Genomic DNA, 24,610 nt, shown 5'->3' with positions numbered 1-24,610 from the left:
AGGCAGATGAAGGGGACACTAAGCCTTAGCTTAGGGTCCCATAGCCATCCTCAGGATGAACTGGGACCTGGGTCTCCATCAGCACCACTTCCCTTCTATCTCTCCTTATTGCTCTCCTGTGGCCAGCAGGGCGCCAGTGTTTGATTTCAAAGTTGCCACCCTAGCATTAGCCACATAGTTCATCAGCCCCAGTGGCCTGATGAACTCACCCTGGGAGAAATTAGTGATCCTAGCTGAGCCTTGTGTGGCACTGGACTGACACGTGTGGAGCCTCTGGGGAGGAGCTGTAGGACCTCCAGGGTCATCAGCAGAGCCATGTGCCTCTTGGCAATCTGTATGTTTTCTTTGGAGAAATGTCCATTTATGTCTTCTGCCCATTTTTTGATTGGCTTGTTTGTTTTTTTGATATTGAGCTGCATGGGCTGTTTGTAAATTCTAGAGATTAATCCCTTGTCAGTTGCATCATTTGCAAATGTTTTCTCCCATTCTGTGGGTTGTCTTTTTGTTTTGTTTATGATTTGCTTTGTTGTGCAAAAGCCTTTAACTTTAATTAGGTCCCATTTGTTTTTGTTTTTATTGTCATTACTCTAAAAGACAGATTGAAAAAGATATTGCTATGATTTATGTCAAAGAGTGTTCTGACTATGTTTTCCTGTGAGAGTTATAGTATCTGGTCTTACCTTTAGGTCTTTAATGCATTTTGAGTTTATTTTTGTGTATGGTATTAGGGAGTATTCTAATTTCATTCTTTTACATGTAGCTGTCCAGTTTTCCCAGCACTATTTATTAATGTCTTTTCGCCATTGTAAATTCTTGCCTCCTTTGTTGTAGATTAGTTGACCATATGTGTGTGGGTTTATTTCTGGGCTTTCTATCATGTTCCATTGATCTATATTTCTGTTTTTGTGCCAGTACCATGCTGTTTTAATTATTGTAGGCTTGTAGTATAGTCTGATCATGGAGCCTGATTCCTCCAGCTCGACTTTTCTTTCTCAGGATTTCTTAGGCTGTTTGGGGTCTTCTGTGTTTCGATATAAATTTTAGAATTTTTTGTTCCAGTTTGGTGAAAAATGCTATTGGTAATTTGATAGGGATTGCACTGAATCTGTAGATTGCCATGGGTGGGAATGTTAATTTCTCTTTCTGATCTTTCATTGTTAGTGTACAGATGCAAGAGATTTCTGTGCATTAATTTTGTATCTGAAACTTTACTGAATTTATTGATGACCTCTAGTAGTTTTCTGGCAGCATCTTTAGGACTTTCTATGTAGAGTCTCATGTCATCTTGCAAACAGTAACAGTTTTACTTCTTCTTTTCCAATTTGGATTCCTTTTATTTCTTTTTCTTTTCTGACTGCCACAGCTAGGACTTCCAAAACTATGTTAACTAAAAGTGGCAAGAGTGGACATCCTTGTCTTTTTCCTGATCTTAGAGGAAATGCTTTCAGTTTTTCATCATTGAGAATGATGCTGGCTGTGGGTTTGTCATATATGGCCTTTATTATGTTGAGGTAGGTTCCCTCTGTGCCCAGTTTCTAGAGAGTTTTTTTATCATAAATGGGTGTTGAATTTTGTCAAAAGCTTTTTCTGCATCTATTGAGATGATCATATGGTTTTTATTCTTCAGTTTGTTAATATTGGTGTATCACAGTGATTAATTTGCAGATACTGAAGAACCCTTGCATCCCTGGGATAAATCCCACTTGGTCATGGTGTATGATCCTTTTAATGTGTTATTGGATTCAGTTTGCTAGTATTTTGTTGAGGATTTTTATGTCCATGTTCATCAGTGATATTGGCCTGTAATTTTCTTTTTTTGAGATATCTTTGGTTTTGGCATCAGGGTGATGATGGCCTTGTAGAATGAGCTTGACAGTGTTCCTTCCTCTGCAGCTTTTTGGAAGAGTTTCAGAAGGATAGGTGTTAGCTCTTCTCTAAATGTTTGATAGAATTCGCCTGTGAAGCCATCTGGTCCTAGACTTTTGTTTGTTGGAAGATTTTTAATCACAGTTTCAATGTCAGTACTTGTGATTGGTCTGTTCATATTTTCTATTTCTTCCTGGTTCAGGCTTGGAGGGTTGTACCTTTCTAAGAATTTGTCCATTTCTTCTAAGTTGTCCATTTTGTTGGCATATAGTTGCTTGTAGTAATCACTCATGATCCTTTGTTTTCTGCAGTGTCAGTTGTTACTTCTCCTTTTTCATTTCTAATTCTATTGATTTGAGTCTTCTCCCTTTTTTTCTTGATGAGTCTGGCTAAAGGTTTGTAAATTTTGTTTATCTTCTCAAAGAACCAGCTTTTAATTTCATTGATGTTTTCTATTGTTTTCTTCATCTCTATTTCATTCATTTCTGCTCTGATCTTTATGATTTCTTTCCTTCTACTAACTTTGGGTTTTGTTTGTTCTTCTTTCTTTAGTTGCTTTAGGTGTAAGGTTAGGTTGTTTATTTGAGATTTTTCCTGTTTCTTGAGGTAGGACTGTATTGCTATAAACATCCCTCTTAGAACTGCTTTTGCTGTATCCCATAGGTTTTGGATCATCGTGTTTTCATTGTCACGTGTCTAGGTATTTTTTTAATTTCCTCTTTAATTTCTTCAGTGATCAATTGATTATTTAGTAACATATTGTTTAGCCTCCATGTGTTTATGTTTTTTACAGTTTTTTCCCTGTAATTGACTTCTAATACAATAATTAGATTTCAAATTTATTAGAATGATTTCTAATTTCATAGCATTGCAGTTGGAAAACCTGCTTGATATAATTTCATTTTCTTAAAATACCAAGGATTGATTTGTGATCCAAGATGTGATCTATCCTGGAGAATGTTCCGTGTGCACTTGAGAAGAAAGTGTATTCTATTACTTTCAGATGGAAAGCCCTATATATGTCAATTAAGTCTATCTGATCTAATGGGTCATTTAAGGCCTGTGTGTCCTTATTAATTTTCTGTCTGGATGATACATCCATTTGTTTAAGTGGGGGTGTTAAAGCCCCCTGCTATTATTGTATTACTGTTGATTTCCCCATTTATGGCTGTTAGCATTTGCCTTATATATTGAGGTGCTCCTAAATTGGGTGCATATATATTTACAATTGTTATATGTTCTTCTTGGAGTGATCCCTTGATCATTATGTAGTGTCCTTCCTTGTCTCTTGTAACACTCTTTGTTTTAAAGTCTATTTTGTCTGATATGAGTACTGCTACTCCAGCTTTCTTTTGATTTCCATTTGCATGGAATGTCTTTTTCCATCCCCTCACTTTCAGTCTGTATGTGTCCCTAGATCTGAAATGGGTCTCTTGTAGACAGCATATATACGGGTCTTGTTTTTGTATCCATTCAGCCAGTCTGTGTCTTTTGGTTGGAGCATTTAATCCATTTACATTTAAGGTAATTATCAATATGTATGTTCCTATTACCATTTTCTTAATTGTTTTGGGTTTGTTTTTGTAGGTCTTTTTTCTTCCCTTCTTCTTTTGTTCTCTTGTGGTTTGATGACCATCTTTAGTGTTGTGTTTGGGTTGCTTTTGTGTGTGTGTGTGTGTGTATCTATTATAGTTTTTTGGTTTGCATTTCCCATGAGGTTTTGATAAAGCAGTATATATATACACATACACACACACAAGGTTGTTTTAAGTTGCTGGTCTCTTAATTTCAAATGTAATTCCCATTTCCTGCATTTGTACTCTCTTCTCACAGTTACTGGTTTTGATATCATACTTGTATATAGATGCTTTCCTGCTATTACTGTATTTTTGCCTTTACCATTGAGCTTTCCCATTTGTGATTTTCTTTTTTTAGTTGTGGCCTCTCTCCCCTACCCCCAGAGAAGTTCCTTTAGCATTTCTTGTAATGCTGGTTTGGTGGTGCTGAATTCTCTTAACTTGTCTGTAAAGCTTTTGATTTCTCCATCAAATCTGAATGAGAGCCTTGCTGGGTAGAGTTTTCTTGGTTGTGGGCTCTTCCCTTTCATCACTTTAAATACATCCTGCCACTCCCTTCTGGCCTGCAGAGTTTATCAGTATCTACTGATAACGTTATGGGAATTCCTTTGTGTGGCATTTGTTGCTTTTCCCTTGTTGCTTTTAATATTTTTTCTTTGTATTTAATTTTTGGTAGTTTGATTAATATGTGTCTCGGCATGTTCCTCCTTGGGTTTATCCTGTGCGGAACTCTATGTGCTTCTTGGACTTGGGTGAGTATTTCCCATCCCATGTTAGGGAAGTTTTCGACTATAATCTCTTCAGATATTTCCTCCGGCCCTTTCTCTTTTTCTTCTTCTTCTGGGACCCCTATAATTTGAATGTTGTTGCATTTAATGTTGTCCCAGAGGCCTCTGAGACTTTCTGCATTTCTTTTCATTCTTTATTCTATTCTGTGGCAGTGATTTCCTCCATTCTGTCTTCCAGCTCACTTATCTGGTCTTCTGCCTCAGTTATTCTGCTATTGATTCCTTCTAGTGTATTTTTCATTTCACTTATTGTGTTGTCATCACTGATTGTTTGTTCTTTAGTTCTTCTAGGTTTTTTAGAAACATTTCTTGTATCTTCTTGATCTGTGCCTCCATTCTTTTTCCAAGATCTTGGATCATCTTTACTGTCATTACTCTGAATTCTTTTTCAGGTAGATTGCCTATCTCCTATTCATTTAGTTCTTATAGGTTTTTATCTTGCACCTTCATCTGCAACATATTTCTTTATCGTCTCATTTTGTCTAACTTACTGAGTTTGTGGTCTCCTTTTTGCAGGCTGCAGGATCATAGTTCCTCTTGCTTTTGGTGTCTGCCCCCTGGTGGCTGAGGTTGGTCCTGAGGCTTGTGCCATTATCCCCTTGATAGGGGGTTCGACTGGTGTTCTGGTGACCAGAGGCTGCCCTGGCTATTGCGTGAGGCCTCCCCTTTGCTCTGTGGTTGTCACTGCCCTGTCAGGGGCAGAGTCCACTCCCTAGTTTTTGGAGTAGAGGTCCCTAAATCTGTTTCTTAGCTGTGTCTCTGATCTGCGGTGTGAGGTGAGTGGGACTGGAGAACTCCCACTGGGAGAGAAGCCACTGCATAGTCCTCCTCTGGAGCTGTTCACCTGTGAACATGCTCTGTTGTGTCCCCTTTCGCCTGTTGTACGGACTCACAAAGTACACTGTTGCTGGCACTGCTCTCGGTCCCACCTTAATTGTGGGTATGCCAGCAATTGGCCTTGTTGACTCTCAGGCGTTGTTTTCACCAGGCCACCGGTGCAGGTCCACTGAGATCAGGTCCCAGGACTGCAGTAGTCATGCACCTGGACTCGTGGTGGGAGCTGTGGAGGCAGCTCAGACTCTGGCCTGGCCCAGCCCCCAAGTGTACGTGCGCACAGAGCCCACAGCTGCTAAAGCCAGACCCGTCCCAGCTGCAGGAGCCCTTGCTGTCCTTTCTGATGTTTCGCAGGTGCTGAATTTAGGAAGCCGTCAGTGGACGTGTATCTGCATGGTTCACACAGCCACGAGGAGAGATTTCAGCTCTTCTTCCTTAGTCACAGGGCCCCTGGCCCCTTAGTCACACAGCACTTGGCTGTGGTTTCAGCCCCACTACTGCGTGTGTCCCCCCACCAGAGTCTGCTCCAGAGCGTGCCGGAGCACGTGAGCCCATCAGGCAGGAAGGAGCCGAGGCAGCGCTCAGGGAGAGCAGGCCGCCCAGGGCAGGAGCTCCTCAGTCCTATCCCCTCAGGCTGTCTTCTCACGGCCAACAGCAGTCCCCCCCCCCAGGTCTGCTCTCCAAATCCCACGTTCCAGCCCCCATGAGCCCTGGTGGACACCCATCTCAGGCTGGGGCATGCAGGGCTGTGGCACGGACCATCTGTGTAGGTCTCTCTCTGTCCTGACAGCCACAGACTGGTTGCTGGGCTCTCCTCCAGGCCCCCGAGACTCCCCTTCTGTCCCAGCTGATCTCCCTGCCCGTGAGGGGCCTTCCCCAGATGCAGCAACCCCTCCTCACCTTCAGTTCCCCACCTGGGGCACAGGTCCCATCCCGCTTCCTCTCCTCTTCCCTTCTTCTTTTGTTTGTCCTACCCGGTTATGTGGGGATCTTTCTTATCCTTTTAGGAGTCTGGGGGTCCTCTGCTAGTGTTCAGCAGGTGCTCTGTGAGACTTGTTCCGTTTGTAGGTGTGTTCTTGATGTGTCTGTGGGGAGAGATGAACTCCATGTCCTCCTCCTCCTCTGCCATCTTGGAAAGTCCTCTCCCATGACGTGATGCGACATCCGGCAGCTCCAAATCTCTAGGTCTCAGGCACCACCCAGGATGCTGGTACAGTCACCCAGCATTCTTTTGTTGACGGTTGTTCAGCATTTAGTTGTGACTTTGGTGTTTCCATGAGAGGAGGTGAGCTCATGTCCTTCTACTCTGCCATCTTGTCTCCACCCCCTTGGGGAGTTTTTTAAAATCCCAAAGGCCAAGCTGTCTCCCAGGCTAATTAAATCAGACTCAGACATTGGTATTTTTTTTTTTTTTTTTGCTGTACGCGGGCCTCTCACTGCTGTGGCCTCTCCCGTTGCGGAGCACAGGCTCCGGACACACAGGCTCCGCGGCCATGGCTCGCGGGCCCAGCCGCTCCGCGGCATGTGGGATCTTCCGGGATCGGGGCACGAACCCGTGTCCCCTGCATCGGCAGGCGGACTCTCAACCACTGCGCCACCATGGAAGCCCAGACATTGGTATTTTTTAAACTCCTTCTAATGATGTCAGTATGCAGCCAGGGTTAAAATCCACTGATTTAACTAGTACAGTTTTTAAGGAGAATGCTCAATCCAAGACTAGAAGTTGGATATTTTAATAGTGCTTATTAATAACAGCTGACGAGGTGGCCCCACTCATAGTTTCATCTATAGGAGTGAGGCCCTGGAGTTGTTCAGTGCACAACCTGCCTCGCTGTATGTGGCAGCTCTAGTAGCCAGCACTTTTTGAGTCCTTGACTCAGTGCCAGGCACTTACTTGCCAAGCACCATGCAAGTATCACCTCCTTTGTTTTGTAACAACCTCATGAAGAAGGGTGCTGATCAAGAGCAGCTGTCACACCTACTCAACGCCGCTGTTCTAGAGGAAGCAGCCGCACACAGTAAGTAATGAGTGGGTATGGCTTTGTTCCAAAGGGGTTGGATTTGACCCAAAGACTATAGTTTTTGGACTCCTGCTGCAGAGGATAGGTACACTTGCCCATGGCTAGGAACTGGCTGAGCCAGCATTCAACCCAGGTTCTAATGGCTCCAACATTACTCTGCCTTTCTTTGACAACCAGTGAAGGACATTCATTAGCTGCTCAACTTTCTCCTCAACTGGTCTTCTTCCCTGCCAGCTCTTCCTTGGGGCGTTCACCGTTTTCTTTTCAGAGATGACCTTACACTCACCTTATGTCACGTCTTTGCCCCATCACGGCCACCTCCCCAAAAGTCTCGGATCTCTGAGGACACCCCAGCATCCTGAGAGACCTGGCCAGAGCAGCCCTGAGAATGGACCCCTCCTCTGCTCAGGTGGCCCAGCTGGCCCCCAAGAGAGCCCGATTTTCCTGGCCCAGCTCCTGTACTTTGTTGAGCAGCCTCTTTTATTCCAACACCTATGTGAGGCTCTTCTACATGGAGGCCTCTTTTAATTAAATTAAAGGCAAGAAGGTTGGCTCAGCAGCTGTCTAAACCCTGGAGGACACACACACACGTCCACGGATCTTACACGTGTTTGCTGGAGTTTAGAACACTAACTGGCAATGGCAGCAGTTTTCCCAACTTGCAGCTCTGAGCTGAAGAACCAGCCACATCCTTCAGGATTCCTGCTGGTCTCAGCAAAACATCATCTGCCACACCTCACCACTGATTTTTTTTTTTTTAAATATGCCTAGAGCAGATCCTTGAACCAGAGCTGGTCATTGATTGGACCTGGGGTGCAGGACTGGCTACATAATTTGCAGGGCCCAGTGCAAAATGAAAACGCAGGACCCCCTTGTAAGCACAATCCTGTGTGGTCCCTGCTGGGCTGAGGACTGGCCCCGGGGCGGCCAACTCATTGGTTTGCTGATGATCTTTGAAGTGAAGGTCCTCAGTCTGGCCAATCAGATGTTTTTCCTCTGGAATTTAATGGGAAACACAGAGGCTGCCCATTGGAAGTAAAAGAAACCAAAGTCATATCAAAAATTCCCAAAACCTGCTCACAGTTTTTCCCCCACGCAGCAGTGAGAATGACCTTCTTAAAATCAAATCAGAGGCGATCTTTCCCCAACTTGAAACCACCCGTCCACCCTCACGCCATGCTCTCCCCCTGTCGCTCCCTCACGCCACTGCAGACACACTATGCCTTTTTGTTTCCTGAACAGACTAAGCTTGTTCAAGGTACATGAGTCACACATGCTGTTCCCTCTGCCCCACACAGGCTCCCTCTTCCTTCTCAACCGTCAGATCTTAAAGGTCACCTCCCAGAAAGGCCCTCTTGCTGCACCTGGCTGAAGGGGGGTCCTCCTGTTAGTCTCTATCCTAGCGCCGCCCGCCACGCCCCCCCCCCCAATTCCCTGAGCAGGCTCCTCGCGATTTGCAATCATTTATTTTTGTTGGTTTGTGTACATGTTTGCTGTCTGCCTCCCTAGCAGAATGTCAGCTCTGTGGGAGTGGGAGCCGTGCCTGTTTAGTTCATCTCTGTCTACCACCATACCTGGCAGATTATAGAAACTCTAACATATGGTAGGATGAATGAATAATTGTATGATTGTGTACTTTCTCAATGGCCATTCCTGTTATGCAGGAGCTCTTGGTTTTGTGGACCTGTTTTGTATCTGGCCACACTTGAATTTTCTCATTAGTTCCAAAAGCTTTTCTGTTAATCCATTTGGGAATTCTGGGTACATATAGTGATATCTTATGCAAATATTAATTCTGCCCTCTCCTTTCCTAAAGTTATATAATTTATTTCTGTTTCCTGCCTCATTGCTTTGGCAACATACAGTTAGTTGTTTTAAAGATGGTGTGACTGATGAAAATTATGAAGCTTTGGAAGGTTTGGGGCACATAGGAATTAAGGGCAGGATGACTAGCCACAGAGCTGAAGCAGTTAGTGTGGTGTGATAATGGCCTGGGTAAGATGAGAGCTGAGCACATAGGAAGAAAAGAGTGTAGCTAAGAATTACTCAGATAAAGGATTGGTGAGACTTAGTAATGGGAAAAGGCAGTGGAAGGGGGAAGAATTCCCCAAACTCCAATCTGAATCAAGATATTCTAACGCACTGGCTCCCAGACAACTTACTCTCAGGCTAAGAAAATATCCACATTTTTAAAGGAGGAGGGAGTTGATATAGCCAACTGTTTGTTTTGTCAAGCGCCCATTTTTAACTAACTACTAAACCCTACCACAATGATTTTTTAAGGACCAAAAAATTAAGAAGGATATAACCTGAAAAACAAATAGCCTTATGAAAAAAGAAGAGAAAATTAATTAGAATTCTCATTTTAGAAGTAGTTTTGAGAATGGGAATTCAAGAAAGAAAATTAGCAACCATGTCTCTAGGCTCTGACACTTAATTATTATAAGATATTTTGGACGTAGCAAGATTAACACTTTTCTCAGTTTACACAGCATCTTTACACATGGGGTCTCAATCCTCCTCACAGCACCCGGCAGTAGGTAATAATAGAAATGCCAAACATGTGTCTGGAGTGCTACCATTTGCAAAGCATCATCTCCCCTTTGATGCCCACATTCCCTAACATGTCACCTTGCAATCTGTACCCCATCAAACCCCCTCCTCCGTTTTCCAACCCCACTGACCTATTACCCACTTCCAGGTTCTTGCACAGACCACCATCCCTGTCTAGTTTACTTGGAGGACTCCTGTTCATCAAGCAGAAATGGCTTTCATCCTCTTCCCAGTGGGAGGGAAGAAGTGAGGGTCTGTCCACAGGCAACAGGGTGGTTGGTGGTTTTTAAGAGGGGGACTAGAGCCTGACGTATGCAGTGGGGACACAGCCCCTCAGTTGCATCATGGAAACCATATGCCTTAAAGCACTGGTTCCCCAAGACCAACCTCCCTGAGCATCAGTTTTCTCATCTGTACAACCTCAAAGCTTTTATTATCAATTGCCAACAAATATTTATTGAGTGCCTACGATATAACAGACCAGACACGGCCAATGCCTCGCGTATAGTAGAGGAACCTCAGAAAAGCGGGACTCATGAAGGGAGCGGAGCCAATGCCTAAATTTTCACTCTAAATACTCCATGCAGCTAATGGCCAGGCTGCGTCACCCTCTTGAGACTTCTTCTTAAAAATCCCCACCCCCACTCCCACTCTCACCCTCACCCTTGTACGTGCTTCGGAGCATTTCAAGGATACGGAGCCAACTTGGAGAGTAGTGGGCCCTCTGCCTGAATTTCGAGTGCATTGACAAATTTCAAGCTACTCTGGAGGAAATGAGGCCATCAAGAAGTCAGACATCTGCATTAAAGATGACAACCATCCCTTTGTAATTAGACATGGCAGTCCTGGGATTTCATACCCTCCTCTTTGGTCTGGAGAAAGTGAAAAGCTGGACATGTCCACGAGGAAATTTGGAACTACGGATAGGGAAGTTGGACAATAAGGGGTGATATTTTCTTTTGATCACTGCATTTATCCAAATTATCCCTAACAAGTACATATTGCTCTTTTTAAACATCTTTTCTTTTTCTGATACAAGCTCAATGAGAAACAGAATTCCTTTTATAGGAGGGAAACATTTGCACGCGTTAACTCATACACTTTGTGACCCCACTTTTAGGGGTCAAGTAGCACTTTTCTATACCCCACTTTACAGCCATCATCTCCAGTCCTTACAACCCTGTGCACAGGCTCAATTATTTCTATCTCACAAATGAGGAAACCAAGGCTCGGAAAGGCAAGTAGCTTGCCCAGTGCCGCACAGTAAGCTGAGATCCATCTAACACCAAAACGCTTGCCCTTCAGCTGTGCCCACGAGAATGGGTGAGACTGTGGGCCCAGCTCTGACCAACTCCCCTGTCACTTCTACAGCCTCCATGTACTCGGAGATCCAGAGGGAGCGGGCGGACATCGGAGGCCTGATGGCCAGGCCAGAATACAGAGAGTGGAACCCAGAGCTCATCAAGCCCAAGAAGCTGCTGAACCCCGTGAAGGCCTCCCGGAGCCACCAGGAGCTGCACCGAGAGCTGCTCATGAACCACAGAAGGTGGGAGTGGAGCACCGCCTCAGGCCTGCTGAGGCGCGGGGAGGTGCCCCTCATGAAAGGCAGGCCTGGTAGTCATCCTGGGGCTCCTAGAGGCTGAGGAGGTCAAAGGGTGCCCCACATGGTCACCAGCAGACACTGTGAAGGTCCAAAAGCCCTGTTCTCCCACCCAGCTACCTACCTGTAGCCGCCCTCCAGGTGCATTTACCATGTGCGAGGCACTGTGCCCAGACTTGGGGCTACAAGAAGGAATGGGACCCAGTTCCTGCCCTCACAGAGGAGATGGATGGGTGCTTGGATGGGGGCATAAATGGGCCTGCGACCCCAGAGGAGCCGCCAGGCAGGGTTCCAAGATAGCATCACTTCCTCCATGAGGTCAAGGCCCAAAGGGTGGCCCAAAGGGTGGGCACAAGTCAGCCAGCTTAGGAGGGGGACATTGGCCGGTAGAAGCACGTATGTTCCCAGCAGATGGATAAGCATGTGCGAATGGACAGGAGACAGGAGTAGCTCAGAGTGGCTGCTGCAAAGGTTGTAAGGTAGGCCAGAAGAGACATGTGGACCTGTGAAGGGTCTCAAGCAGGGGTGTCACAGTCGTGGAGGGGGTATGAGTGGAGCAGGGAGGCCAGGAGCATGCAATGAGCAAGGCAGGCTTGGGGCATCAGGGCTGGGACTGGATTATTGAGAGGGATTGTGGGGAAGGGGAGATCCGGAGGCTGAGCTTTCCGCCTGTCCAAGGCCAGAGCACCAGGATGAAGGCCGCGGTGCCTGTGAAGCTCCCTCTACTGGCCGTTTTTGGTATTGGCGCTGGCTGTGATTTTCATTCTTGTTTTCAGTTGTGTGCAACATCCCTTCCCCAGATCTCACTTTGCCTCCTCCGTGTTGTGCCCACCCCTCCTCTTAGTCACAGTAGTCTCTCTGTATCCACAGGGGGTTGGTCCCAGAACCCTCCACAGAACCCCAAATCCACAGATGCTCCAGTCCCTTATGTATTTAAAATGGCATAGTACAGCCAGCCCTCGGTATCCCCAGATTCAGCCAACCACCGATTTGATCCGCGGAAACAACAGGCTGACTGTGTATTATGAGTATTTTCTCAGGTTGCCTTTTAGAGTCATCCCGTTTAAAATCACCACAATTAAACAAAAGCCTAAAGACAAATCAGGGAAAATATTTGCAATATAAATGATAAAAATATATACGCATCTCTTATAAATTCATAAGGAAAAAAATGAACAAAAGATAGGTATGGTTAGGTCGCAAAAGAAGACATGCAAGTAGCTGGCAAACATCTCCAAGGCTGGTCCATGTGACTAGCGATCAAAGAAACAAAGGAAAACCAGATATTTTTTTGCCTACCAGATTCTCAAATACAAAAAGATCGGGTAGTGACAAGAGAGAGAAACAGATGCTCTTGTATACTGTTGACGGAAGTATAAAGTGGATAATCTTTTGTAAGGAACAAGACGGGAATATGTATCCAAAATCTTCTAAAAGCGCCTGAGCCAGCAGCTCTACTTCTAGAAACTTATCCTGAGGAAATAACCAGTAATATCATAAAACCTGGCCTCTGGACTTAGGCGTAGGTGCAAATCCTCGTTCAGTCCCTTCATAGCTGTGACTTGGACCGGTGTCTTAAATCCTAGGAGCCTCGCTTCCCTTCCCTGTATAATGGGACAGTAATGGTTTCACCTCCCCGGGCTAGCAGGAGGATTGCACGATGTAATGGTATAGGTTGATGTCTGTGCAGGGTGTAGCCCTGGGTGGGGAGAAGTTGGCGGTCTCCTAACAAACACCTCCTCCCGCCACCCCAGGGGCCTGGGCGTGGACAGCAAGCCGGAGCTGCAGCGTGTCCTGGAGCACCGCCGGCGGAACCAGCTCATCAAGAAGAAGAAGGAGGAACTGGAGGCCAAGCGCTTGCAGTGCCCCTTTGAGCAGGAGCTCCTGAAACGGCAGCAGAGGCTGAGCCAGGTGGGTGGGGGCCCCCAGACCCGGCCCACGCCTCCTCCAAGACTGTCTCCTGGCCCAGGGAGGAGCTCTGCATGCGGCCACAGCTGGCCACGAGGTTGAGCAAAATGGGGACAGCGCCAGGAGTCCACCCCTGGCCTGAGTCCTCACTCTGCTACTCCCTTTGCTGTGTGACTTTGGGCCAGTGGCTTCCTCTCTCTGAACCTCAGTTTCCTCATGGGCCCAATCTATTTGCATGCTGATTCTGATTGCCTTCTCTCAACTGCCCCGTGAGCTCGGTGGAGTTTCCATTTTAGAAACGAGGTTAGCAATCTGAACCAGGCTTCACGGGGAGAAAACAGTCTCATGCTCTGTTCCCCCCAGCAACCAGGCTGTGGGCAAAACGGATCCCGGTTCTGTTTCCCCAGAGAGGGCCCTTGGTCCAAACCCAGTGGCTTTTGAGAATAGGAATTCCCCTAGCCCACCCACTTCACATCTCTGTTTCTCTCTCCTTCAGCTGGAAAAACCACCAGAAAAGGAAGAGGATCATGCCCCCGAATTTATTAAAGTCAGGGAAAACCTGCGGAGAATCACCACCCTGACCAGTGAAGAGAGAGCGCTTTAGAGCCGGCTGCTGGAGCTCCAGCGCCCCCTGCAGCCCTCCCCTGGTCCCCACACCCTCCTGCAGCCCCGCTGTAGCCGGCAGCCCTGGGCCCCTGGCCTTGACACATCTGTGATGTTCACACTCGCTTCTGTAAAATGCATTGTCCCAGAGGGCCGCCCTCCCCCGAAGATGGGGGCTCCTGAGCTCCCAGCCTTTTCGTTCTGAGTACTCATCCCTCCTGCTCCAAGAAGAAGCCACTGCTGGGAAAACTTTCACCAGGCACCTCTCCCTGAGGGGGCTTCTGAGCTCTGCCAAGATTTTTCTGGCAGAGTTGAGAAGGGACAGGGGCCTCTCTGGCTGGACAAGCCGTCCATTCTGCCCAGGCCCCATGGGGCCCTGCTTCTCTGGGCAGCCCAGCTCCCAGGTCTCCGAGAACTTCCCTGCCTTGGGCGGTCTCTGCAGCCCGGTGTGGGGCAGCTCGGCGGAGCATCCCAGGATGCCTGCTCTGCAAGCCGCCTGAGGGGAGGACGGGTCTGTCTAACGATGACAGCTTCTTTCTCAGACTCTGCCAGCCTTTGCCCACCCCCATGCCTTTATCTTCTCCTCTCCACAGCCCTACCCTCTCCAGGCCCTGTAACCACACCTAGCCAGGGCTGCAGCCCTTCTGCTCCTGGACGGCTAGAACAGTGCTTCTCAAACTTCACAGTGCCTATAAATTACTGGGGATCTTGCTAAAAGACCGGCTTTTGGGTCAATAGATTTGGGGTGAGGGCTGAGATTCTCATTGCTAAGAGCTCCTAGACTGCTGGGCTGAGGCCCACACTGTACCCGGCAAGGCTGGAGCGTCCAGGGTGGCCAATATTGGAAACGTCATCCCTGAGGCCATCTCTGCCCCACAGCGCCCACGGCCCTCTGCCCTGGAGATTCCCACCTGCCACCACAGCCCCCAAGGGCTCCTTATTTTCCACCCACCCCAGGGACCTCAGGCCTGGGAAGGCTCTTGCCTAGCAAATTGTGTTGGTTATGTGACCGGAAATGTATGTAATCGCCAATCTGCATTTCTTACCACACTGATGCAATTCTAGCCAAAGACTCCCACAAAACTTTTCTTTTAAACCTTTTCCCGAAGCCTATGAAGAGCAAATTATAAAGTGATTTCCAATAGGCTTCTGAAAATATAAAAAACGGTTTGAAGACCCTACAGCCACCCTTCCAAACTGGTCCCGTTGAGTCCCCGTTTCCAGCCTCTGCAGCTGGGACCCACCCCCTATTTGGTTTCCATCACCTGGGCCAGCTCCAGCGAATTCACCCATTCTTCCTCAAAACGCCCTTCCCAACGAGAGACCAAATGTTTCAGCCTTTTGCTCCTATCCCATATTTAAAGATTTAGAGACTAAACCGGGCCTGTTTTTTTTCCCCCTGAAATCCCTGCCTCTGGCTTTGTAAACCCATCATTCAAGGTAGCAGGGCAGTGCTAGAAAAGCATTTCCTTTCACGCCCCAAGACTGCCAGAAAGAGCTACCGCTGGGATGCCCTTTGGGTGGCTGGAGAGTGACTAAAGACATCATCCTTTTCCTGTGGGGGGCGGCGGCTCTAAAAGTCTCTCAAATGTGACAGTCTTAGTGAGAAGATGGTAATACTGTTTTAAATGTCTGCCAGGTGAGAGAAATGCTAAAAATGCACAGTCCCTAAATAAAGACCACCCCTTCCCCAAAGAAGTTGTCCCCTGTGTGTTGTTCAGACAGGAAAAGCAAGACTGAGTATCTAGGATGAAGTAGGCCCCTCCAAGGGAATGCTTGGGATTTCACTCTGTGGGCCCCACAGGTGCTCCACAGAGGTGGCAAATCATGGAGACAAAGCCCCAGAAGTAGAAGGAACCTCAAGTACCATGTCGTCCATGGAGCCATGGCAGACACCCTTGTTCACTCCCCAGTGGTCAGCCCCAACTCCTTCTCTCCAGCCATCTCCCATTGTAGAGGCTGTAAATACAGAGTCTCACTGTTACAGCCTCCTCTACAGCTTGGGGTGACCAGGTAGGGCCAGTGAAGTTTAAGACAAAGTCTACAGGGGCTCCTAGGAAAGCCTATGTTTTTCTGATAAAAGAGACAGACTGGGTAACACCTCCCTGCTCCTCCCTTCTTCCTACCTTGATGATGGGATGCCTGGAGCCACAGCAGCCATCTTGCTACAGTGAGAAAATGGCCAAGAGAATTTCAGAAACATTGACCTGTCATCACTTGACCAAGCCAATGCCAGCAGCCATCCTCCGCCAGAATTCTTGTAAATAAAAATAAAACCCTCTTGTTTAAGCCATTGCTGGTTGGTCTCTGTTCCCTGCAGCCAAAAGCATTCCTAACTGACACAGAAGGCCAACCCTGCTGCCCAGAATGACCCGCAGACTGTACTGAAGAGCCAAATTCCTCTTTGCCATCAGAAACCTACTGGATCAGGATCCCAAGCAACAGTGCCCAGGATCTGTTTGTCTACGCTTTTTCCATATAGCCTACATGGCACCAGTCTGAGAACTGGTATTTGGGCATCGCTAATTCACACGTCATTCAGTAAGTATTTGTTGAGTGTCTGCTCTGTGCCAGGAAACGTGCCACGTGCTGGGGGCATGGTGGGAGATAAAACATCTGGATGAGGGCAGTGGCTTCCGCCCCTGCCCCCTACAGCCTATTCTCAACAGCGCAGTCAAAATGTTAAGATGTTAAAAATCCTGTTAAAGTCTAAGGCAGATCTGTCACTTGTCTGGCTCCCAACAGAGTCGTTCCTGTGGCCTAGAAGGTCCTATGCGTCTAGCTCTCTTAACCTCGGCCCTGCTTCCCACTGCTCTCCTCTTCCTCATGCAGCTCCAGCCAGCCCAGCCTCACACCCACCAGGCATGTGCCCCCTGCCCCCCGGCCTTTTCACCTGCTATTTCCTGGCCGGGAGTGTTGTTCCCTCACAGAGCCGCACAGTTCACTCCCTCGCTTTCTTCAGGCCTTTTTCATGCTCTTTCTAAACCAGGTCCCCTTGGTCACCCCTCCTAAAATCTCAACATCACCTACACTCCTCCTATCCCTTCTTTCCCTCCCTTATTTTTCCTCCTTACCACTTATCACCGTCTAACATATATTTTACTTATTTATCTTGTGTGTCTCTCCAGACGATAATGTCAGCTGCATGAGGGCAGTGATTTTTGTCTGTCTTGTTTACGGCTGAATCCCAAATGGCCTTCCTCCTTCCCTGCCAGTAAGTGGCCTAGCCTGTGCCATGCTGGCAGCTAGGCCCCAGGGAAAAGAATCCCAGCCCCATCCCACTCACGGTTTTGAGAAAAGGCATTGGCCACTTGGGGCATAGGGCACATAGCAGGTGCTCACTAAATGTTTGTTGAATGAATGCGTGAATGAGACACCCCTTCTCCCTCTTCTTCTTTCTGCAATACATCCAGCCTCTTCCCAGGTTCAGCCCCTCTCATCACCATCACTCACTTGAGTCCTTCCTCCACAATGTTGACCCTGGCCCAGAGGTGTCAATTTGGTCCAGAAGCTTTCCTTTGGCCTCTTGGGCTTTTGTCAGTATTCCTGGGCCCTACTAGCACTTGTGCCTTCAGAACTCATATTGGAGCTGCATGGCTCCTACACACCACCTTCCAGGCGTCCAGAGAGTTAGCTCATCCCTGAAGGCAGAGGTCAGGCCATCACCCGGTCCTGGAGACCCTGCAGAAGGACAAGGCTGCAGCAGTAGCTCTTGATGGCAGACCCTGCCCTAAATGGGGAACCAACGGCAGCAAGCCCTGTTCTCACCGAGGCCACACTCTCTCACACCCACCAGACCACAAGTCCTGGTCTGGGTTTGGAGACACCTTCTTCAAAGGCAAACCAGCAGTAAATACAAAACCTGGGAGAGAGACAGAAGAACTCAGGAGAGGAAGGGACACTCCCTCCCTGGTCCTGCAGTGTGTGCTCCAAGGGAACTTTTGCAGGCCAACCTCACCACACTTGAGATTATCCAAATTCCAAGCCTCATGAAAAGAGGGACCCCTTCTGACTCTGCTGACCTTTACCACACCACTCCCAGCCAGGACTCTGCGCATAGTAGGTGTTCCAAAAAGTTGTGAATGGGTATCAGCAATGATCACTGCATTTATGGAGAGCCAGCAGTGTCACCACTCATAACAATTTGGTATCATCCTCCCCATTTTGCAGATGAAGAAACCAAGGCTCGGGTAAACTAAAGGACTTGCCAGAAGTCACAAAACAATTCCTGGGGAGAGATGAGATTCACACAGAGCTGTCTGTCTGCAAAGCCTACATTTTTTCCACCAGAGCCAGGCTGTGCTCTTAGAAAGGGCTCCTAGGAGGTCCCTATGCCATCCTAACCTTTTGACACAAGATTCAGGAACCTATCTCACCTTCCTTTTGTCATCTGAACTTGCGGGATTTGGCTTCCACCCATAAACATAGATGCAGGCCATCAGAGACTGACATGAGTCCTGGGGTGAGGAATATCTACACACTACAGACGCAGGCCATCAGAGACTGACATGAGTCCTGGGGTGAGGAATATCTACACACTACAGACGCAGGCCATCAGAGACTGACATGAGTCCTGGGGTGAGGAATATCTACACACTACAGACGCAGGCCATCATAGACTGACATGAGTCCTGGGGTGAGGAATATCTACACACTACAGACGCAGGCCATCAGAGACTGACATGAGTCCTGGGGTGAGGAATATCTACACACTACAGACTCAGGCCATCAGAGACTGACATGAGTCCTGGGGTGAGGAATATCTACACACTTCAGACGCAGGCCATCAGAGACTGACATGAGTCCTGGGGTGAGGAATATCTACACACTATAGACATGGCCCTGTCCCCAATATCACACCCCCACCCCCAAAGCCAACCAGTCTCTGGGGCCAACCAAGGGGTTAAAATCTACCATCACGGGGACTTCCCTGGTGGCAAGGTGGTTAAGACTCCGCCTTCCAATGCAGGGGACGCGGGTTCGAGCCCTGGTCCAGGAAGATCCCACATGCCGCGGAGCAACTAAGCCCATGCGCCACAACTACTGAGCCTGCGCTCTAGAGCCCACAAGCCACAACTACAGAGCCCACGTGCCACAACTACTGAAGCCCGCACGCCTAGAGCCCGTGCTCCACAACAAAGAGAAGCCCCTGCAATGGGAAGCCCATGCACCACAGCGAAGAGTAGACCCTGCTTGCCGCAACTAAAGAAAGCCCGTGTGCAGCAACGAAGACCCAACGCAACCAAAAATAAATTAATTTTAAAAAATAAATAAATTAATTTTAAAAATCTACCATCACAGCGGGACTCCTGCCCCCTTGCAGAACTGTACCTGCGGCTGAGCAGTGGCCTAAACCATTTGATGTTCCATTGCTCCCAAAGACCCATCAAACCCAACCACCCGGCTCCCACCAGGTACCCCCTTTTGCTGGGCCTCATGAGAACAGAGCCCTTACGTCCCAGTGGTTGCTGCCCTCATCTCAGCCCATCACAGTTATATGAGTTGATGATCGGCTGACACTCGCCCAGAGAGGACACGGGGCTGGGCTTGTTTTCCAAATCTGGCCCTCTCATTAAGTGTGCCCATCCACTTCCAGAAAGGACCTGTAAAGACAGATGAGCAGGATTGCCCAGGGAGGGACCCTGGCAACTCTCCTGGGCTGCCTGGCAACAGCTAAGCTAGCCAGGGTTCCCCCCTCCAAGGAGGGGCTTCCCATGGGACCAAGGCAGCTAGCTCACCCTTTTGTGTGCCTGAACTAAACTGTTCATTTCCCGCTGCAAGGTCAGTACCAGGCTTGCCCTGTAAAGAGTTAATTCTGTGCCTGGATCTGGATTCAAGCCCCACCTCTGCCAATCACTCCTTGTCACAAGTCTGGGCAACTTGCTGAACCACATTTTCCACATCCATGACATAGGTAATGATATCTGTTCTTACTGAACATTTAGTGTCTGTGCCAGGGACTGGCCTAAACACTTCGTATGAATTCTCTCGTTTCAGGCCCCAGGACTGCCATTACCTCCATTTTACAGATGGAGAATCCGAGGCTTAAAGAGGCAAAGCTACTGCCCAAAAGCACACAGTCAGCAGTTGGCAAAAGCGAGATGTGAACGCACATCCACCTGGCTGGAGCCTGAACGTTTATATTGGCATATCAGCATTTGCTGATGGAGGCTCTGGAGAATGTTTTGCAAAGCACCCACATTCAAGCCTTCCCATCTGTTGCCGGAAATATTCTGCAAGCCTGCTGAGGCCAAATGGCCATCCACCTTCCTCCTTCCTCTTTCCCTGCCAGCAGGTGGCCCGGCCCAAGCCAATCTGGTAAGGCAGAGTGGGCCCCAGGGATATTCACGGCTTTGAGAGAAGCCAGTGGCCAAATGGGACACAGGAGTCCACATGCCTGCTCTTGGCCCAGGAAGCTCAGGGAAGGAGCAGGAAGGAGAGAAACACGCATTAAGCACCTACTATATGCCTGGTAGGTCCTGGAACATGAGAGCACAGACACAGAGCACCTAGCCCAGGGCTTGGCACATTTCAAAGGATGAAAGTTCCTTCTCCCCACCTCTCTCTCCCCTTGTTAGGATATCGTGACAGGTAGCACAGCATTGCTGTTAAGAGCCCAGGCCACAAAGTCAGGCAGACTTTAGACTTGGGGGTGGGGTAGGGGATCTGGCTCTGCCGCTCACCAGATGAGTGACCTTGGAAAAGTTACTTAACATCTCTGAGTTTCTCATCTGTTAAATGAAGCTTCCAATAGTACCAGCCTTACAGACAGTTAAGAGGGCTGAATTAACAAATATAAAATATTTGTTAAGCACAGGCACATGGCCAGCACTCAGTAAAAGTTAATTATCGTCTTCCCTTCCCTTGGTAGTTTCGTTCTGTCTGTCGTATCTGTCACTGAGCGGACCCCTCCAAGTTCTATTTCCACTTATTTATTTCTCTTAGTCCCTAAGCTTGTCTGGCATCCACCCCTCCCTCATGGCTGGCCACCCCAAGACCCTCTGCCCTTCTCCCAGTCCCTTTTTTGGGGGAGGTGTCGCCCATACCTTCTCACACCCCAATCTAAATTGACGGACATTCTGAAAAAAACACCTCACCGGTACTCCTCAAAGTATCAAGGTCATAAAGACAAAGAAAGACTGAGGAACAGTACCAATTGGAGGAGACAGGACAATTAAATGCAGTGTGGGATCCTGGGATGGATCCTGAACCAGGAAAAATATATTAGTGGGAAAACTGGCAAAGCTCAATGTGCAGTAAATGACTAACTCAGCAGGATTTCAAACCCTGCACGTTCCAAAGAAAGCACTGGCCCTTGATAGCTCCTGGGAGCTAACCTCTAAACTCTTAGAATATCCTGCCTGAAAAGAGTACCTCTGTCCACCTGGGCCCTTGGGCCACGCCAGGCAGTTTACATTAACAATGTGATGTACGTGGGGTCATGGGTCATGCTGTATCAGTGTGGCTTCTGGAGCGGCTGGAGACTGAGTAGCTAAGATCAGCCACACCAGCATCCCAGGGCTCTATGACTCATGCCCTATAACCCTGGACGCCAAGGCTGGGGTGAGCTTCCCTGCTTATGGGTATAGTGTGCGTGTTGCCACACAGGGAGAATTAAATGCTGTCCATACAACTCCACTGGGAGAGGACGGACAACTGGAAGGTCGTGCCTGGTCTCTCCTGGACTCCACCTTATATGTCTTTTCCTTTGCTGATTCTAATCTGTATCCTTAGATAAACCAGTGATAAACCATGATCATGAGTATATTAGCTTTTCTGAGATCTGTGAGTACTTCAGGCAAGTCATTGAACCTGAAGTTCATCTTGGGGACCTTCCAACACACTCAAATAAGTTCTGAAGATTAGTTAATAGTAGTATGTCATGATAATTTCTTGCTTTCACTATAATTTCTTGCTTTCACTAACCGCACCACAGTATGTAAGATGTCAACACTGGAGGTGGCTGGGTGAAAGGCATATAGAAACTACTATTTTTTGCAACCTTCTGAAAGTCTAAAGTTATTTTGAAATAGAAAGTCAAAAACAAAGAATAGGAAGACATGAGATAGTAAGTGTTAAAGCTGAGTGTTAGGTACTTGTGGAATCATATTGCTCTCTCCACATTTGGACAGGTTTTCAATTTTTCGTAATAAAAAAAATTAAACTAGAGGATTCAATAGTTTGGTACAACAAACTGAAATGATCACATCCAAAAACATGTAAAGCAGAGTCAGCACCAAAGTTGATAAAGAAATTATTTAAACACAGAATTTACCAAACATTGAAGGAACCTGCACCCTGCCCTCCCCATGCAGCAGTGGCTTGAGCACCCCAAGCCCAGCCTACACTGTGGAGCTGCCAAGCCACAACCTGGCCAGGCGAATGTACACTGTCCTGCCCTGCCCACCCCACATAGCAGCTCCAGCCCTGCCACGTGAGGGACACTCCCTTGAGTGGCTGGTACTGGTGGCCAGAGGGACTGTGCATCTGGGCCCCACGAATCATCTCCTACACAAGAACACTCCTTCAAGACTGGGAGAGGTAGCTGTTTTGCCTAAAACATATAGACAAACACATATAGTCAGGCAAAATGAGAAGACAAAGGGACATGTTCCAAACCAAACAACAAGATAAAGCCCCCCAAAAAAGATCTTAATAAAATGGAGGTAAACAAACTATCTGATAAACAGTTTAAAGTAATAATCATAAAGATGCTCACTGGGACTTCCCTGGTGGCGCAATGGTTAAGAATCCGCCTGCCAGTTTAGAGGACACGGGTTTGATCCCTGGTCTGGGAAGATCCCACATGCCGCGGAGCAACTAAGCCCATGCGCCACAACTACTGAGCCCACGAGCCACAACTACTGAGCCCGTGTGCCACAATTACTGAAGCCTGCGTGCCCTAGAGCCCGCGTGCCGCAATTACTGAGCCCACATGCTGCAACTACTGAAGTCCACGAAAACTATAAGACACTGATGACAGACACTGAAGACACAAATAAATGAAAAAATAATCCATGCTCATAGGTTGGAATAATTATTGATAATATTATTAAAATGTCCATACTACCCAAAGCAATCTACAGATTCAATGCAATCTCTATCAAAATTCCAATGGCATATTTCACAGAACTAGAACAAATAATTCTAAAATGTGTATGAAACCAAAGAAGATCCCAAATAGTCAAAACATCTTGAGAAAGAAGAACAAAGCTGGAGGTATCACACTTTCTGATTTCAAACTATACTACAAAGCTATAGTAATCAAAACAGCATGGTACTGGCATGAAAACATACACACAGATCAATGCAACAGAACTGAGAGCCCAGAAATAAACTCACACATATATGGACAATTAATTTACAACAAAGGAGCAAAGAACACACAATGGAGAAAGGACTGTCTCTTCATTATGGTGTTGGGAAAACTGGACAGCCATATTCAAGAGAATGAAACGAGACCACTATCTTACATACAAAAAAATTAACTCAGGGGCTTCCCTGGTGGCGCAGTGGTTGAGAATCTGCCTGCCAATGCAGGGGACACGGGTTCGCGCCCTGGTCTGGGAGGATCCCGCATGCCGCGGAGCGACTAGCCCCGTGAGCCACAATTACTGAGCTTGCGCGTCTGAAGCCTGTGCTCCGCAGCGGGAGGCCGCGATAGTGAGAGGCCCGCGCGCCGCGATGAGGATTGGCCCCCACTTGCCACAACTAGAGAAAGCCCTCGCACAGAAACGAAGAGCCAACACAGCCATAAATAAATAAATAAATAAAATTTAAAAATTAACTCAAAGTGGATTAAAGAATTGAATGTGAGATCCGAAACCATAAAATTCCTATAAGGAAACATAGGTGGTAACCTTCTTAATATCAGTCTTAGTGATGTTTTTGTGGATCTGACTCCAAAGGCAAGGGAAACAAAAGCAAAAATAAACAAATGGGACTTCATCAAACTGAAAACATTCTGCACAGTGAAGAAAACTGTCAACAAAACAAAAAGGCCATCTAACTGAATGGGAGAAGATATTTGCAAATCATATATTCAACAAAGGGTTATATTCAAAATAGATAAAGGACTCATAAAACTCAACAACAACAAAACAAACAACCTTATTTAAAAATGGGCAAAGGACTTGAATAGACACTTTTCCAAAGAAGACATACAGATGGCCAACAGGCACATGAAAAGATGGTCAATATCACTAATTATTAGGGAAATGCAAATAAAAGCCACAATGAGATATCACCTCACACCTGTTAGAATGGCCATTATCAAAAAGTCAAGAAATAACAAGTACTGGAGAGGGTGTGGAAAAAAGGGAACCTTCACACACTGTTGGTCATATTGTAAATTGGTGCAGCCATTATGGAAAACAGTAAGGAGAGTCCTCAAAAAATTAAGGATAGAACTACCATATGATCTAGCTATTGCACTTCTGGGTATTTATCTGAAGAACACAAAAACACTAATTTGAAAAGATATATGCACCACTATGTTCACTGAAGCATTATTTACAATAGCTAAGATATGGGAGACAACCTAGGTGTCCATCAATGGATGAATGGATAATGAAAATGTGGTATATCTATATACAATAAAATACTACTCAGCCATAAAAAAAGAAGGAAATCCTGCATTTGTGGAAATATGGATAGACCTTGAGGGTATATACTAAGTGAAATAAGTCAGAAAGACAAAGACAAATACCATATGATTTCACTCATAAGTGGAATCTAAAACAAAACACGAAACAAACCTACAGATTCAGAGAACAGATGTGTTTACCAGAAGGGTAGGGGGCTGCGGGGGTGAGCAAAGGGGTAAAGGGGGTTAACTGTATAGTGACTGATGGTAACTAG

At 47.0% G+C, this 24,610-nt stretch overlaps 1 protein-coding gene across 1 annotated transcript in view; it reads left to right on the top strand.

Annotated features, from left to right (window-relative positions):
* Positions 1-13,751, top strand: part of FAM107A (family with sequence similarity 107 member A) — a 34,801-nt gene extending 21,050 nt beyond the window's left edge. Inside the window, exons 2-4 of the mRNA XM_060110871.1 lie at positions 11,011-11,185; positions 12,994-13,150; positions 13,644-13,751. Coding sequence (XP_059966854.1) covers positions 11,011-11,185; positions 12,994-13,150; positions 13,644-13,751 — 440 coding nt within the window. The remainder of the gene's footprint in view (positions 1-11,010; positions 11,186-12,993; positions 13,151-13,643) is intronic.
* The last annotated feature ends 10,859 nt before the right edge of the window (positions 13,752-24,610 follow it).

The sequence above is a fragment of the Mesoplodon densirostris genome, chromosome 10, assembly GCF_025265405.1.
Source record: "Mesoplodon densirostris isolate mMesDen1 chromosome 10, mMesDen1 primary haplotype, whole genome shotgun sequence".
Classification (NCBI taxonomy): Eukaryota; Metazoa; Chordata; class Mammalia; order Artiodactyla; family Ziphiidae; genus Mesoplodon; species Mesoplodon densirostris.
This window is presented reverse-complemented; position numbering and strand designations above follow the sequence as displayed.